We start from the raw sequence: 16383 nt of genomic DNA, 5'->3' as shown, positions 1-16383 counted from the left end.
CTTACCGCGTGCGCGGCATTTCCTCGTGCTCGGCGTATTGTATGAATCTCTCGAACTAATTAACTTATCGGACCAAATGTCTCCGCAAGAGTGTGTACTGCGGACAGTGTTGCAAACTGATGCACCCGTTTCGCAAAACCGTCAAACTTTTCGCAAGATTTTTTTTTTTTTTAAACCGCGCCGTCACGTGACGGCGAATGCGCCAATGGTGCTACAACACGAGTATGGCGACTCCCATAAATTGAGCATGCGCCGTGAAGCGGGGGGTCGGGCTCTCGAAGTGCCACGTTCGTGTCGTGGGGATTGTCTTGTCACACTCGTGTGGGGGTTAGGAAAGAGAGGTGGTGCGTGTGCGGCCGGGCCGTTATTTCACCTGTGGACTCGGGTCTCCGAAAATACACCATGATTTCTCTAAGATTAATCAGCTTATTGTGCTGCATAGCGGCGATCAGCTGCGAAGACTACGAGAGTGAAGACGGCGTGCTCATCCTGAAACAGAGCAACTTCGAACAGGGCATCAAGGACCACAAGCATGTGTTTGTCAAGTTCTGTGAGTATGACGAAAAAGGGCATCGTCGCATTTTCCTCCTTGTCGCGAACACGTTACAGCGCTAAGTTGCAAATGGCCAAACGGTACCGTTTGGCCATTTCGTTTTGTGATCGGCATCAGTGGTCCGTGTAAAGTAAACGGACTTTCCGCCTAGGGGTGAGTTCGCGGAAGTTGGGATGACTGGGAGAGTTCGTGAAGCCGTGCTGGCCTTCAAGTAATGTAAACGCGTAGCCGGCGCCGTCTTTAGAAGCCTTTCGGCACGCTTTCGTGTTATTATTTTTTTTTTTTCTCCACAACGGCTCGAAAGCGTCGAACCGGAGGACGGTCCATCCGCTGGCCACTTCAGTGCGTTGACCGGTGGCGGACACGCGTCGCCGCAATATCTGCTGATGCGGCGTACCGCTTTTTCTTTTCTTTTAACACCGGGGGTTCGCCGCGTGGCACATCACTTCGGCCACGAAGTCGCTCATAACCCCTGATCGGACGTTTGCTATCTAAACTCTCTGGCTTGTCGCATATTATCCACGGATTGACTTATCTTTCTGCCGCCCACACAGGCGGGTTCGGTTCTCGTAGCGACGTCGAATCGCACGGATTCTCCCGGTTCGACTCGTGCGACGTTGAAAAAAAACGAGCTTGTTTTATCAATTCCGTTTCTCTCGCTCTTTCCGATTCAATTAAAAGGAACTTGGACGTGTACAGCCAGCCCGAATTTATAGCACTTTGTCGCGGTCGCTTGCGAAATCTAATTCCGAGTCTTGACTGATGAGACCGTTTGTTCACCGTCATTCGCAGAAAGCGAGCTGAACAGGTTTTCGAAGACGCGCGCGACCTTGCCGACAGTTATCTTTAGATGCGGCCGTCTACCTCATTGCTCGACTAGCCGTAATGTTAGTGGACTTTCGCAGTCCAGTCTTCCTGTTTGCCCGTTGTTCATTGTAACTAGACCCCTCTTAGTTTCGCGCCTTTTGGCACACTCTGGCTAGAACTGGCCCTTGCTCCATAAGAACTCAATAATCAATTAACCATGCGCCCATATGCTAATTCACCTTAATTGGAAAACTGATTTACAAAGCTTTCTTTTTAGTTGAAATCTGTTATTGTTTGCAGTTTTAACTGCCCCTGTTTATGGCTTGCAAACTAAAATTTAATGTGCCCCACTTTAAATCTTGCAGTGCAAGCATGAGTCCAGGAAACTTGCAAGGGCTGCCCTGTTTAGTTCAATCCTGCATGTTAGCAATTGCACATGGAGTATTTTGCACTGCTAGATCAGGAGCATCATGGTTTGCTGATATCTTGCATATATCTCCTAATTTAAGAGTTTAAACTAGCATGGATCGTATTTCCAAGTGCACTCGGGGAACCAGTGTTAAATGGTAGTCGCACGAGTTTGTTTTCTCTGTACACATTAAGTGAATCAAAGGAATCGAGTGATCTAAACTGGCTGGCCCAGTTTTTAAAGCACAGATGACACCATTGATTTTGCACCTGCAAATGTTCAAGATAGTCATCTTACTGCATTCACTCATACATGAACCAGTTCATAAGCAACTGGCTCCCATTCATACGTCGCGGGTCCATCTCCTTCATTTTTACTCTCGTAACACATGTTTTAAATAAGGTAGGGCATGTATGGGCTTTGCCAAAAGTATGCATGCCAAGTTAGGCGTAGCAAATATGCTTGTGTTGAAACAGGGGCTGACGTACCCGTGGTGTTTCACAATTAGGTACAGCTCAGTGTTTATAACATGGGGTCTCATGTGTGTGCACCACCACATAATGTAAAGCTCCAGCAAAGACTGTATAGTAACTGACATGTTACCCTATTCTAGAGCATAACCTTGCACATAAGTAGATCAGGCTGAAGTAAGCCGTTGAGAAAAGGTTGGCATATGATAAGGAATGATATTGGCACAAAAGCAGGGCCAAAAGGATGTAGAGTCTGCCACGAAAGATTGTGGGATTTGCAAAAAAAAAGCTGAATTCTCGTTAAGCCTGGTCACATAACCTTAAATTCAAAGTTGCAGTCTGTAGTGATTTCTGTAACCTGCACAGTGCTCCATTAAGTAAAGAGCGCCATGCCTTAATAGAGCAGAAATTCACATTTGTCATGGAACTTGGTGTCCCGTAAACTTGTGTGCCCAACGACAACTGTTCTATAGCAGTTTCGGTCCCTCTGAAAGGCTTTCATCACTGGTCCCAATAGTGTTTTGCCTGTGTGATCAGTCGCCTACTCACGAGTGGTGTACCATATGAATGAAAGTAATCGTTTCATTATGCTTGCCTGGCACGGACGGGTCTGTGGACAAGTGCATGTTTTTGTGAGATTGCATGACACTCTAGCTGGAATTAAGAGGACCATTCAAAGAGGGTGCTAGGAGTCGGCTTGACATATTTACTGTATATGGGTTAGCACTAACTTGGCCACTAGGTCGCTCTGCCTGCTTCCAGGCCTTCGTTGGAGGCTTGTGCCCTGTGGTCTTGTCCTCTTCCATAGTCCTGGGACATTATACTTTCCAGAGCTGAGCAAGGAGGCATTAGCCACAAATTTTGGCAGTTTCCGTAGGCTTTTGGAGGATATGACTTGTCCTGTGATCTTAAGGGATTTGGTAGCACTGGCGCAGCATAGATAAAACACTAGATTACAACACTGTGCATTGCTTGCACACCGCATTCAAGGTTAGTGTATATTTCAAGGCAACATGGTGCTGAAGCAGTGTGGCCTGGAGGAAGGTTATGGTAAAAATATACTAGTGGACTTGTCGAAGTCCGTGATTACAGAACAAGCATGATCTCGTGTGGTGTGTTTGTCGTCATTTTGGAGCAATTTGCCAGTACTTCGAAGGCCATACAAGACAAGCTAAGCTTTACTGAGAGTGTAACATGCTCCGTTGGAAGCATGTTACAGTGAAGCCTCATTATCACTGGTAAGACCACTTATTCTTGACATTTGTAGCACTGCTAGGACACTGTATGACTGCCATTTGAAGCCATTAGAGAAGCCAGGGTGGACACTGAAGAAAGTGGAATGTTAGTTGCAAAATGTGGGACGGTGTGATAAGCTTAGAAAGCGCTCTGGTGCTATGAAGTTAGTCTGCAACTTACAACAGTCTGCTGTGCAGTCTTTCACGTGGTCGGCTCTGTATCTAGCTTGTTAAAAACGAAACCATTTGCCAAATTTGTAGACTCCCCCTGGTGCGGACACTGCAAGGCCATGGCGCCCGACTACGCCAAGGCAGCCAAGCTGCTTGAGGAGGAAGGCTCGGACATCAAGCTGGCCAAGGTGGATGCCACCGTTGAGAGCCAGCTTGCCGAGCAGCACGATGTGCACGGCTACCCGACGCTGAAGTTCTTCCGCGACGGCAAGCCGCTCGAATACAAGGGTGGCCGTACGGCCGAGGAAATGGTCCGCTGGCTCAAGAAGAAGACCGGACCTTCGGCACAGCCACTTGCTACTGCCGATGAGGCCAAGGCATTCGTAGACAGCGCGGAGGTCACCGTCGTGGGCTTCTTCAAGGACCAGACTAGCGAGGAGGCAAAGCAGTTCCTACTGGCTGCGGATGCTGTCGACAGGCACGTGTTTGCCATCACCTCAGACGATGTCGTCTACAAGGAGCTGGGCGCAAACAAGGACGGAGTGATGCTCTTCAAGAAGGTCAGTGCTGTATTTCGTTGAGTAATTGCAATCTGGCTGTGAAAGATTCATGATGCACGCGTAAATCTTGGTCACCATTGTCTGTTAGCAGGGCTCACTCATTTGTTTGAGTACCTACCTAATATACTACAGCATTCAGAAGCTAAATATGGAAAAAGCGAGTCGAAAAAGCATGCAAATGTATGGAATTCAACATAATTGCATAGAACCTTGGCTACATCATCTGTGTTTTGAGAGTTGCAGACGAGGATGAAAATGTGCCACTTTCTATGCGTGAATTGGGGTAACGTGTGTGTGCGTGTGTGCGTGCATGTGTGACCGCTGTTTGGTTCCAACTGCTTTCTGTTACTTTTAAAACCAACCCATCAAAATATGTATCGTTCTATTAATGGTTGTGGCTGTTAGCGTAAATTGGGCGCATTCCCTGATAGCTGGTTTACATTACAAACTTCTTATGATAAAACTTGTTTTGTGTACTTCAGTCACATGTCAATGGTTAGCTAAGTGACCATGATTTTAATAGCAGCTTCTACTGTCAGTGAGCACGTTGCTGTTTGTGCACGATAACAGGTATGTTGATGTTCTTGACTCTTTCTTTTCTTTTTTTCTTTTTGTCAGTTCGATGAGGGCAAGAACACGCTCGACAAGGAGGTCACCTCGGAGAACGTGCAAACCTTTGTTCAGCTGAACAGCCTGCCTCTAGTTGTGGAATTCACACACGAAGTGAGTACTGCATGCCTTGTTACAACTCGCTTGCCAAGTTGAGTGAGAGCTCGCATATAGGTGGTTTTGGGCGTCGGGGAGGGAGTTGGAATACAGTTAATCCTGGGTATAACACACAGAGGTGGGACTCCTATGCCAATTGTGCCATTTTGATACAAACGCAAGTTCTCGCACCAAGCTGCGTCAGAGCGACTTCGGCATGTGTGCTTCGCCAATGGTCGCGAACAGCAAGTGGATTTATTCTTCAAAAAAGAGTGCAGCCGTTCACGTTCCGCACACCGTGCAACAGTGCCTCCCACAGAGTATCTTGTAATTTTCGCGCTCGTAACACTGGACTTTCCACAAGTGGCCGGCGTGCACGCAGCCACTCCCGGCTCGTCACTGCTGTCGGAACAGCCAGGGCGGCTCTATTTAGAGTGCGTTGAAATACGCTTGAGCAGGCTGAGTGGGGTGGTGCTCCCTAGCTGAGGCGCAAAACAACGAAAAGTAGGCTGAGGGCACTGCAAACAAACTAGATATTAGGAAGGCGCGTGCAACTGTGGGTTCGGCGGGTGGACGTCTCTGTCTCCAGGGCCTGTATAACGTAAAACTATTCCAATCTGTTTTTATGCCTGTATGGGCGAGGCCTGAGCCATTTCGACCTATCATGCCGGGCTAATTGTTGGTTTTTAATAAAAACAGATTTGGATAGTTTGATGTTACACCAGAAAGTTGCGTATTAAGTGCTTTGGAATCGTCCTGGTCTATTCTGTACAAATAGCTTTCGAAAAAGTTGGTCTCATCCAAAAGGCGACACATCGATTGCGATAGCAAATTAGCAGACAGCTATACGAAGTAAGGATAGTAGATCTATCGGTTGTATAAACTTGTAATAGTTCGCTTACTAACTAAATTAACAAGCATGGTGTGACACATGCACAAGCAAATGTGAACATATTTCGCTCGATCACCACACATACTCGCTGTCAAAACGCTGGAGTGAGGAAGTGCGGCGGCAGCGGCCAGTGAATTTACTTTCGTGCTGACTCTCACTTCAGTGTGAGCTAAGTGGCAAAAACGCAGCGTACTCGTACGAAGCTATCCCTCTGTCCCCATCACAGATCGCTTTCAATATAGGGCCGGCGTGTCCACGCCATCCGGAGTAGCTTCTAAAAAAGAAAAGTCCCAGATTTCCTTCCTTGTTGGTTTTAGCTAGAAAAAAGAACATAAACACCCTGTTTACAATGTCAAATTGAGACACAGCCACCACTGGAGTGTTAAATGTTTTGCTTTTTCTCTCGTGTGTCTGGGCAAATGCAAAGCTGACGCGAGTGGAAGCTTTGCCGATTCGGTATCTGTTCCAAGGAACCAAATGCACTGTCAAACGCTACTGGCATTCTCGGCGCAGTAACACGTGCAGAACCCCTGCCTCTGTAGCTTTGTGTTCATTGCCGCAGAAAGTTGTCTAAGAGTACAGCTAGCTCGTGCTAACAATAACGGTTAGTTGCTCTTTTGCACAGCCTTTGTAGTGCTGCTAGAGCACTCTGAGATGACCCTTGTTAAAGGGGAAAATCTTCTCTACACGTTACATGACTTGCCCAGCATCATTTTTTTCTCATGTCCATTAGAATGTCGTCTACACCCATTTGTTCTGTGATCCAAACTGCTCTTTCTGCCTCTTAAAGTTATGCCTAGCATTTTTCATTCCATCGCTCTTTGTGCAGTCCTTAACTTGTTCTCAAGCTTCTTTGTCAGTCTCCAAGTCTCTGCCCCAGATGTCATCACCGGTAAAATGCACTGATTGTATACCTTCCTTTTCAATGATAACGGTAAGCTTCCAGTCAGGAGCTCACGATGTCTGCCGTATGCGATCCAACCCATTTTGTTCTTCTGTAACTTTCCTTCTCATAGTCGGGGTTCCCTGTGATTAGTTGACCTAGGTAAACATACTTCTTCAGACTCTAGAGGCTGACTGGTAATCCTGAATTCTTATTCCCTTGCCCGGCTATTCATCATTATCTTTGTCTCCTGCACATTAATCTTCAGCCCCACTCTTGCACTCCCCTTTTAAGGTCTTCATTTGTTGTAACTCGTCCGCAGTGTTGCTGAATAGAACAATGTCATCAGCAAATCTAAGGTTGCTGAGGTATTCGCCGTTGATCCTTACTCCCAAACTTTCCCAGTTTAATGGCTTGAATATTTCTTCCAAGCATGCAGTGAATAGCATTGGAGAGATTGTGTCTCCTTGTCTGACTCCTTTCTTTATAGGTATCTTCCTACTTGTAAAATTAAGGTGGCTGTGGATTCTCTGTAGATATTTTCCAAGGTATTTAGGTAAGCGTCCTGTACTCCTTGATTATGAAATGCCTCTATGGCTGCTGGTATCTCTACTGAATCAAATGCTTTTTCGTAATCTATGAAAGCCATATAAAGAGGCTTCTTGTACTCTGCGAGTTTCTCGATAACCTGATTAATGACATGGGGGGGTGCATAGTGGAGTCTTCTCGTGAAGCCCACCTGTTCTCTTGGTTGATTAAAGTCCAGTGTTGCCCTTATTCTATTGAAGATTATTTTGGTAAATATTTTATATAATACTGGGAGTAATCTAATAGGCCTACAATTTTTCAGTTCCTTAATGTCTCCCTTTTTGTGGATTAGTATAATGTTCGCATTCTTCCAGTTTTCCTGGACCCTTGCAGTTGGTATTGTGCAGCATGCTATATAGTATCACTTGGGGAGCCATACTTTTCCTTGTAAACTGCAGTTGTTCGCTTTGTCTGAATAATTCTGGATTCAAACACTTGTTCCGAAAGCTTCATTTGGACTTTTAAGAAACAATGCTTCATAACATAGTATGTTGTGACAAACTTGCTAACATTGTGGAAACGGGGGTAGGAACATTGCTTCGCATTGATGGTGAAAGTGCCTTCATTATTTGAAAGCTATTGCACATGTATTTGTTTTGCTTTTGACACTGTGCGATGGGTGTTCAATTCGATCTCAATAAGTACTGTTTGCACAAGCCTAATTGTCTGTGATGAGTCCGTAGAATGTTCCGAGTGTGCACGTACAGTGATTGCCTGGTGGACAGAGAGTAGTTTGCCATGCGGTGACGGTTCACTAACTGCCTGCCTCGGGATTTTGTTTCAGAGTGCTCAAAATGTGTTCAGCGGCCAGATTCGTCAGCACAACCTGCTTTTCATCAGCAAGAAGAGTGCCGACTTCAAGGACCTTCTGGAAAACTTCAAAGAGGCTGCCACTGCCTTCAGGCACCAGGTAAGCGGTGATTTTTTTTGCAGCAATAACTGTCGCGGGCGCCTTGCCCTGATTAATGTGCAACATCTGAAATAGCTGGTCTTAGCTGAAGGTTGAGGTGTAAAAATAATACAATAATAATAAATTTTAAAGAAGCCACTTCATCATGCTGTCAATCTGCTCTAATGCAACCAAGCGCACGCACTAGATCGCAACACCAAGGTTGCAGATGCAATGCAGATATCGCTGTACAGACTACAGTTCATGTAATCGTCAGTGATCGCTCTGTAACAATCGGCGACTCCTGTGGGAATAACCGATGGACTTGCCTATGGGATTAGATTTAACGACTGCCAATGATGCTCGCAGCTGTTGTGTTATTAGTGTTGCTTCATTTTCGACACATTAGCTCTCCCAATTGAGAGTTTGATTCTTTGTTTACTCATTGTATTCCGTCACGTAACCGTTGCTCTCCTGACAAAAACTTAGAGTAGGAACTTGTTTTGAAATTGAGGTTAACATTTGCAAATTTTTTCTGATATTGGTGTGTGCCATCATGTACCATATCGGTGGAATGAGTACCACATATAATAAACATCTTTTTCCATCCAATACAACTTGTTATAACAAGCAGGGTTTGACTGTGCACTATCACATCTCCCGCGGACTTCTCCCCTCATTGCAGGTTCTTTTCGTGACAATCGACGTTGATGACGAGGACCACGAGCGTATCCTCGAGTTCTTTGGCCTCAAGAAGGACCAGGTTCCCGCCCTGCGGTTCATCAAGCTCGAGGGAGACATGACCCGCTTCAAGCCCGAGACGGACTCCCTGAAGGCCGAGGATATCAAGGCTTTCGTCAAGGGTGTGCTCGACGGCACCATCAAGCAGAGCCTGCTGTCCCAGGAGCTGCCTGACGACTGGGACAAGCACCCCGTCAAGGTGGTGGTGCAGAAGAACTTTGATGAGGTCGTCTTTGACAAGACCAAGGATGTTCTGGTTGAGTTCTATGCCCCCTGGTGCGGCCACTGCAAGCAGCTGGCGCCCATCTACGACGAGCTGGCCGAGAAGTACAAGGACCGCGATGATGTGCTCATCGTCAAGATGGACGCCACGGCCAACGAGCTCGAACACACCAAGGTTGACAGCTTCCCCACCATCAAGCTTTACAAGAAGGAAAGCAACGAGGTAAGGGACGCTGCAGTAGTGCTTCTGAACGTGCATGCTAACCCTCTGGTACTAAGTTATTTCATGCAATCCATCTGTCCATTTCATCATCAGCACTCGGACCTTATCCATCTTCCTGTCTATCTAGTCTGCATCTCTCCGTGTATCTAATCTGTATCCATCTATATATGTGGTCTGTCCACTAACTGATCAACCGTTGGCCCATGCAGTTTGCTTGTTGAATTCATCAGATTGCTTAGTCTGCTGTGGTAGCACAGGGGCTGCGATGTAACGCAGCTTGAGGTCACAGATTCGATCTGTCACAGCGGTTCCATTTGGAGAGGGACAAAATGGCAAAAATGCTTAGGTGCAAGAACCCCAGGTGGTCAAAACTAAACTGGTGTCCCCCGCTTTGCCTCATGTTATCGTAGTTTTGTCACTTAAAACCTCATAGTGTAATTTATTTCAATCTATGTAGCACCTGTATAACCAGTCAGTTTATGCAATCCGTCTATCCATTTCATTATCAGTGCACAGGCATGATATTCCTCTTAATCTAGTCTACCGTAAGTCTAGCCTGTATTCATAGTTTGTATTTATCTGATATCTCTCATCTGGTACCTGATTACCAGGAGCCCACACAATCTGCCTGTCTATTTCATCATCAGCCAATGTCCACTGTAAGGCAAAAAGGCCTTTCCCAGTAATCTCCAATTACCCCGGTCTTGTGTGAGCAGACTGCATCCCATTCCTGCCAACCTAATCTAAAATTTCTAAATCTAATCTAAAAATCTCATCACTTTGGCACTCTTAACTGCATTCCCCTTCCCTTGGCACCTGCTGTTACTTTATTAATAGACCATAGATAGTCGCTAGGTGTGCCTGTCATCTGCTATGGGCAATCTAATTGATGTTGATTAAAAATATGCTGTTGCTTGCATGGCAGCTCTGGTTTGGTCGCAAAACGTATACGCTTAAAAATTGAACTCGTGTGAGATTTCATTGCTGTTTGCATTATAGCCTCACTCAGTTTGTCGATCAAAAGCTTTGTGAAAGTGATTACATTGTGAATGTCAAGACATTCTGTTGAAGTGCGCTTCGGGACAGGGCTTTAAGGTCATGACATGGACTGACGGCTGACTGTTTGTTTTTTGCCGTGGTTAGAATGGAGCTTGAATACAGTAAAGGACAGTCCTTTTTGACAAAGGTTATGCTGTCTAATAAGATTGAGTACCGCGAAAGCACAGCCATCTTGTCATTTTTAGTGCTTCTGCCCTTTCTCACACTGTAGTCACTTTTCGAATGTAAAACATTTTCACGTATTCTCAAAGCCAATTTGAGTTTCGTTTTCGTGTAGTGTGGACGCTTCTTAGCTGTCACTATTAAGAGTATTTTCTTTCACCTTTTATTTTTCATTTGGCTTTTTGTGAAGTTGCGCTGTAGTTTGTGCCGGGTAAATGCCTCATTTGTCTGGTGTCTTCAACCTGTACGCTAATAATATCCTTCACGAAATGGATTTTCCATTTTCTTGCCAGCACTTGCATCTTCCGTGGGGTTTGTGTAAACAACTTTTAATTCCGTGCTTGAACTAGGAGAAAATAATTCTGACTTTCTCTTTGGTTTGCCTGGGATACCAATGTTCTTGCCATCTTATTCACTGTCAATTTTGCATATTTTTCTCTTTACAGGTTGTTCAGTACAATGGCGAGCGGACACTCGAGGGTCTCTCCAAGTTCCTCGACACCAACGGCGAGTACGGCCAGGCGCCTCCTGAGGAGGTGAGTTTCCGTTGTCTCAGCCCAGGTTGTATGGCTTGCACACCTGCCGGCTCTACCAATCTTTTCGTGAAGTTTAGGTATCTGAGCTTGTTCTATGATTTCATGAATGTTGCATCATGTTGTGAAAAAAATACGTTCCATACACGGAATGGTTTTGAAGGCGAAGTATGAGGCAGCACAATATTAAAAAAGAAAAGGCTTGCAGAACGAAGTTGTGGTGGTACTTGCACCACCCTCCGGTGTGACAGTGCTCTCCAAACTAGCAAATTTATTCAATACTTAGTTCCTTAAGCAGGTGAAATCTGCAATAGCAAAGTCTTAAGCATAAACCCCCTTGCAAACGCTCTTGAGTGCAACAAGTGACACGATGGAGATGGCTGTCGTGTTCGCTTGTTGCCTACAAGTCAGACCCCACGCGAGCAAAGACTCTCGGCGACGTCTCCTCGGCGTTGCCGATACGAGGGCAGCAAATGTGCGCCGCAACTGGCGCGACGCATGCTTTATTATTTTAGGTTGATGTGTTTTGTTGTAAAGAGCAGCATAAAATATTTCTGAACTTCTTGCAATAGGTTCTTATCCTTGCACATACCAAAATTTGGTCATTTGCTCGTTCCGTGCGACAATCTGTAGTACTTGACTAATGTACATCCAGTTCTGGCTTCACACTTTTGGCTAGTTGCTTATAGCACTCCCGGGCGACAAATTCTAGATTTTCAGAACTGAGCGATCGAGCGACGAGACAGAGTGCTCTGTTCAAGCAACGGCCCGTTTTGTCGCTCAAAGCCGTCGTCGTCGCGCGCCTGATCGCTCTCGTGGGGTTTAGCTTTTAAACATCGTTCTGATCTAAAAAGATGTTACTTGTCAGCCTCTGATGTTCCAAGTTTGCTGTCACCTGTTGTGTGTGTGTGTTTATATATCATATAAGAAGACGTGTATGCACACACACGCACACACACCCATATAGATCAACAAAGTACATGTGTATTCCACAAAAAAAGTATTACCTAGGGCAAAATATTTTAACATTGTGTGCTATCGCTTCCCCTTTCCAGTCACATCCACAGGATTTCTATGAATTTTGAAATTCACGGGTTGGCAGGTGTAGGCTTGGAGATGCATGCATGAAAGCTCGATAGGTCTTTACTTCTCAATTTTACAAAGCGCTGGTTAAGTATCACGACACTGAAGTCTTCGCCAGTTACTGAGAAGCACCTACGTAATCGGAAGGTCTAATTCGGCAAGTTTGTTCAGCAAGTTAGTTCAAGCAGACACCTGAACAAGCAGCCCATTCAGCAGACGTCCTGCTAGCCCATTTTCTCGTTTTACAATATTCAGAAGAAACCTCCTGCTAGTGTTCTAGAAAGGGAAAAGATAAAATGACCACCATTTGGGCGCTGGGGCAGGGAGAAGGGGGGCTGCTTGCTGAACAACAGTGCATGGGATCTGTGTGCTTAGCTGGCTGCGCTCATCTTTCATCACTGTACACATCTCCTGCCTTCTGCATCTGCTTTTTTTTTTTTCTCTTTCTTTCTTGGTGCAAAGTAGGAGGCTGAGCTTTCCTTGTTTTTTGTTATCCTCTGTTGGACTACATGTCATCAATCTCATCATTGGAACCCGCAGCTGTGCAAATGCTACGAGACTCACGCCTGCCAACCCGGAACTGAATTGGCGTGCCAAGTGCGTCTTGACTCGGAAGGGGCCCTGCTGCTGAGGGATATTCGCTTGGGATCTTTCCAAATATTAAACATACGGGGGGGGTTAGGCAGTGCATTACCTTCCTCATATTCAAGTAATGTGCAAGAAACCTTAAAGGGCCCCTGAAACGGTTCGGACAAATTTTGTAGACGCGTAGGATACAGCTTAAGTGGAACATTCGCACCACAATTTAAGTGAAGCGTTACGTATTAATGGAGCTACAAGCGATTAGAAGCTACCCTCCTCCCTAGCCATGCTTTTCCTCCTCAACTCGCTCGCCGAGCGAGTGGGGCTAAGCTCCGCCTTCACTGGTTCAGCGTCGCGATGCGACGTCACATCGTCCACTTCCGGTTGTTTTGGAGCCCGCCCCCGCCCGCGCGAGACCGCTCCGCTAGCCGCTTGGCCGTCGACCCCAAGCGAGAGCTATCGAAGCAGCGTGCGTTGCGAGCATTCTGTCGTAGCGCCGAACGTGTCTTGTATTCCGGTAACCACAGGCAAGCTGGTCATTTCGGCAAATGACTGCAGGCATAAACTCAAGCTGATGAAGGAAGTTTAGCGTAGACGTACGTGAGCGGCCTGATCGGTCTGCGCGGTCGATACACTTGTTGGTGCAGCGCTTAACCAGCCAAACAAAGCGCTAATATTGCTCTAACCAAGTGTAAAACATTTTAAACATTTATAAAAACAACGTGTTACACTCCTGCGAAAAATACACACCAGCAGCAAAGAATACACTTCGTTGCTGCTACTGTGTATGGTTGAGCTCTGTGCCACCAGGTGGCTGCACCGTGCAGACCATTCGCATTTGCCCTTCCGCTCATCTCATGGCTCATCCCGTTACGGCAAAGTCAAGCGGCCAGACTCTGTCCCCTTGCGCTTGCGTTTTCCCTAATACCGGACTCGGGAAACGCTATTGCGTTAGTAATCTTCCGGTGTAAAGTGACGGCCACAAACGCGCAAATCCTGGCGCCGATCGGATAGCGGCAGTCCGATGCGCAGCAGCCAGTTCGCTCGTACGCTGCCTTGCAGAGGGACACGATGTCGCAGCTTGACATATTGCCAGTCGCTACGTTTGCAGTCCACAAGGCAACAAAGTCGAATCATAGTGCTCGCGAAAAGACTGAGACCGACTCTGACCGCGGCGCTCTCTTTAAAATGGAGTACGTTGTAACACAAGCAGACGACACATGCTGTGTGCCGGAAGTGCTTAAGTGTACTGAAAAATTATTCTTGTGCATTCTCTTTATGTTACTTTCTTTTGATAAAAACAAATTAACTAACATTCAAACTATTACGAAGATCATTTGTTTACCATAAAGTTGGAAAAATTATCGATCACGCGCCCTTGTCAGCCAATCGGATAGCTCGCCCCACTGACGTCGTGTGGGTGATTTCGGTCATATGGGTAGGGGCGGCTTAAAATTCCGCCGAGCAGTGCGCTGCGATCGGCAGCGATGTGCATATTTAAAACCTTATAATAAATTACACGCTTTACGCGGAGCACTTATATGTGTCAATTAATGATCAGAAGGACCTACTCTAACTACTCAATACGTTTGTAGAAAATCGTCAAAAGCGTTTCAGGGTCCCTTTAAGCAACGCGGTGCTGTAATTACATGCAGCAGAACACCGACCGCTGTGTTTGCAAATTCATCGTAGCTCTACATGATGCCCGCGCATTTAGTCAAATAGACAAAATTAAGGCAATGTAAAACAGGCCCATTGTTCCCATCATTTCCTCGGACTGTTGGATGCGTTAGGAAAGCCGTGGCATATCGTAGACTTGCTTTCGCGGATGTGGTAGCCCAAGGCAATCTACCTGAACATCGGAAGTCGCAGGTGCGATGGGCAGTGCAAATGTGGGCATCCTACGGGTGCCGTGTTTAGCAGAACGGTCTGAGACCTTTATCATAATCACTTTCAGCATTCTACTTTTATTGCTACTGGCATGTTTACAGCAGAAAAATGTTCAGTCATTTTTGTGTTTCCGTGTGCCATGAATCGGGAAATGCAAGTTAATCGCGTTGTGTGTCGTTGGCCACAGCAACGCAAGACGTCGCCATTAACGCACCTACTGTTCTAACTGTTTGCTATACTAAACTACTGTTACTGTGAGCATTGTTCCTGTTGGTAGTGTAATTACGCCATTACGAGGTGTTGCCATTAGTGCACCTTTTGGTTTAAATCTTCATTGATATTCACAAGTCTATGGTAAACTTCTGTTAACACAAATGCAATACATACATATACAGTACACGTTTGTGCTTCTTTCTCAAACGTTCATGTTGGGAGAATTTGCCTTCAGGCATTGTCATTGTTGTTCTGCAGGTTGAAGAGGAAGAGGAGGAGGAAGAAGACAAGGAGGACAAGCGGAGGGACGAACTTTGAGCAGACGGCTTTGCCAAACACCCCACCTTTCCCCCTTCAGTTCACCTCCTTCCCCAACCCGACCCCCATGTTCCCATGTTTTCTAGTTTCTTAATGCTGTTGCATTCTTTTTTTAAATCTGTCACACGTTCTACATTCATTTCGAGCCTTGCCTCACAATTGTCATACCCGTCTCTCCAGTGCCACCTCCCCGTGCTTTTTTTTCCTTCACCATACCGTCAACGTCTTGGGATACGTTTCTTTTTTTTATAATTTTTTTTACCTTTCTGATCTCTGTTGTTGTCGTTGTCCAAACATACAAGGAAAAAAGCATTGATTTTTTTTACTGTCTTCAATGTGACTCGCCGCCGCTTTTCCGTGATTCGCTGTTGTCAACGTGCAGAGGGACCTCGTGGAAATGTTGAGTGGGTGCTTCCAATCTCGGCGCAAGCAGAGACCAAACTGCATCTCGAGCTTCTGCTTTTTCTCGCAACCCTATTGTGACGGACGAGCACTGTGTCATGGGGTTGTGGTTTCGCAAGGAAAAAAAAAAAGGACTGCGCTGTCTGTTCCCGTTGCTTTTGTACACTTGATGCTCATCAAACCTCGTAGTAGTATTCTTGTACCGTTTTCCTTTTAATTTTAAGAGGGACCACTCACGTGATACCAACTCGCAGCACAGAGCTGTGCTGAGAGGAGTAGTTGAAGTTTGGCCCGACTATCCGATGGCGCGTGTGCAATTTATTTTTAAAAGGTCTCAAGAAAAACAAACGAGCGACACCTATTTCTCGCAGGCATTTTTTTGTCTTTGCATTGTGCACAAGCTATTGTTACAGGCCCCCACTACGTATTTATTTCTGCTATGCTTGTCACCTTGCAAACTGCAGTTGGTTCATTTGGGAGTTGTTGCCTCGCTTTCTTTTTTTCTTTTTTTAACTTAAAGAATTTCTTTTGAAATGTGGTGTGGACGGAGCCGGTGGGATTGTGTGAGTGTAAAATTTCTTTAGACCACGCCACTTGTCTTATTGCAGTGGCCTGTATTTTCTTTTTTCTTTTGCAAGAGTGTGTGAGCAGATGGGTCGTCTGTCAAAAAAAAAACTGTGGCTGTGGTTGCGCACACAATCGTTGTCTGCTGGGCATTTACCACACGTCAGAAACTCTCAGAGAATGTGCGTCTTGCTAAAAGATGAGAAATAAAAACATTTCATGACTCTCA

General features: G+C 45.8%; 1 protein-coding gene across 1 annotated transcript; it reads left to right on the top strand.

The window, feature by feature from the left end:
- The first annotated feature begins 253 nt into the window (after nt 1-253).
- On the top strand, nt 254-16383 carry Pdi (protein disulfide isomerase). Its single transcript, XM_075701312.1, has 7 exons — nt 254-550; nt 3736-4205; nt 4824-4928; nt 8058-8183; nt 8848-9348; nt 11016-11105; nt 15129-16383. Exons 1-7 carry the CDS (start codon nt 403-405, stop codon nt 15186-15188), a joined length of 1500 nt encoding a protein of 499 aa, XP_075557427.1. The 5' UTR covers nt 254-402; the 3' UTR covers nt 15189-16383.

This window comes from Dermacentor variabilis, chromosome 8, assembly GCF_050947875.1.
Source record: "Dermacentor variabilis isolate Ectoservices chromosome 8, ASM5094787v1, whole genome shotgun sequence".
Lineage (NCBI taxonomy): Eukaryota > Metazoa > Arthropoda > Arachnida > Ixodida > Ixodidae > Dermacentor > Dermacentor variabilis.
Note: the sequence above shows the minus strand (reverse complement) of the source record. Positions and strands in the feature narration are given on the sequence as shown.

Excerpts from the sequence above, each read along its gene's own strand:
- Pdi (XM_075701312.1), top strand. The coding sequence starts at position 403 with ATGATTTCTCTAAGATTAATCAGCTTATTGTGCTGCATAGCGGCGATC. Across the intron at positions 4,206-4,823 it reads GAGTGATGCTCTTCAAGAAG|TTCGATGAGGGCAAGAACAC; the intron begins GTCAGTGCTGTA and ends TCTTTTTGTCAG. Across the intron at positions 11,106-15,128 it reads GCCAGGCGCCTCCTGAGGAG|GTTGAAGAGGAAGAGGAGGA; the intron begins GTGAGTTTCCGT and ends GTTGTTCTGCAG.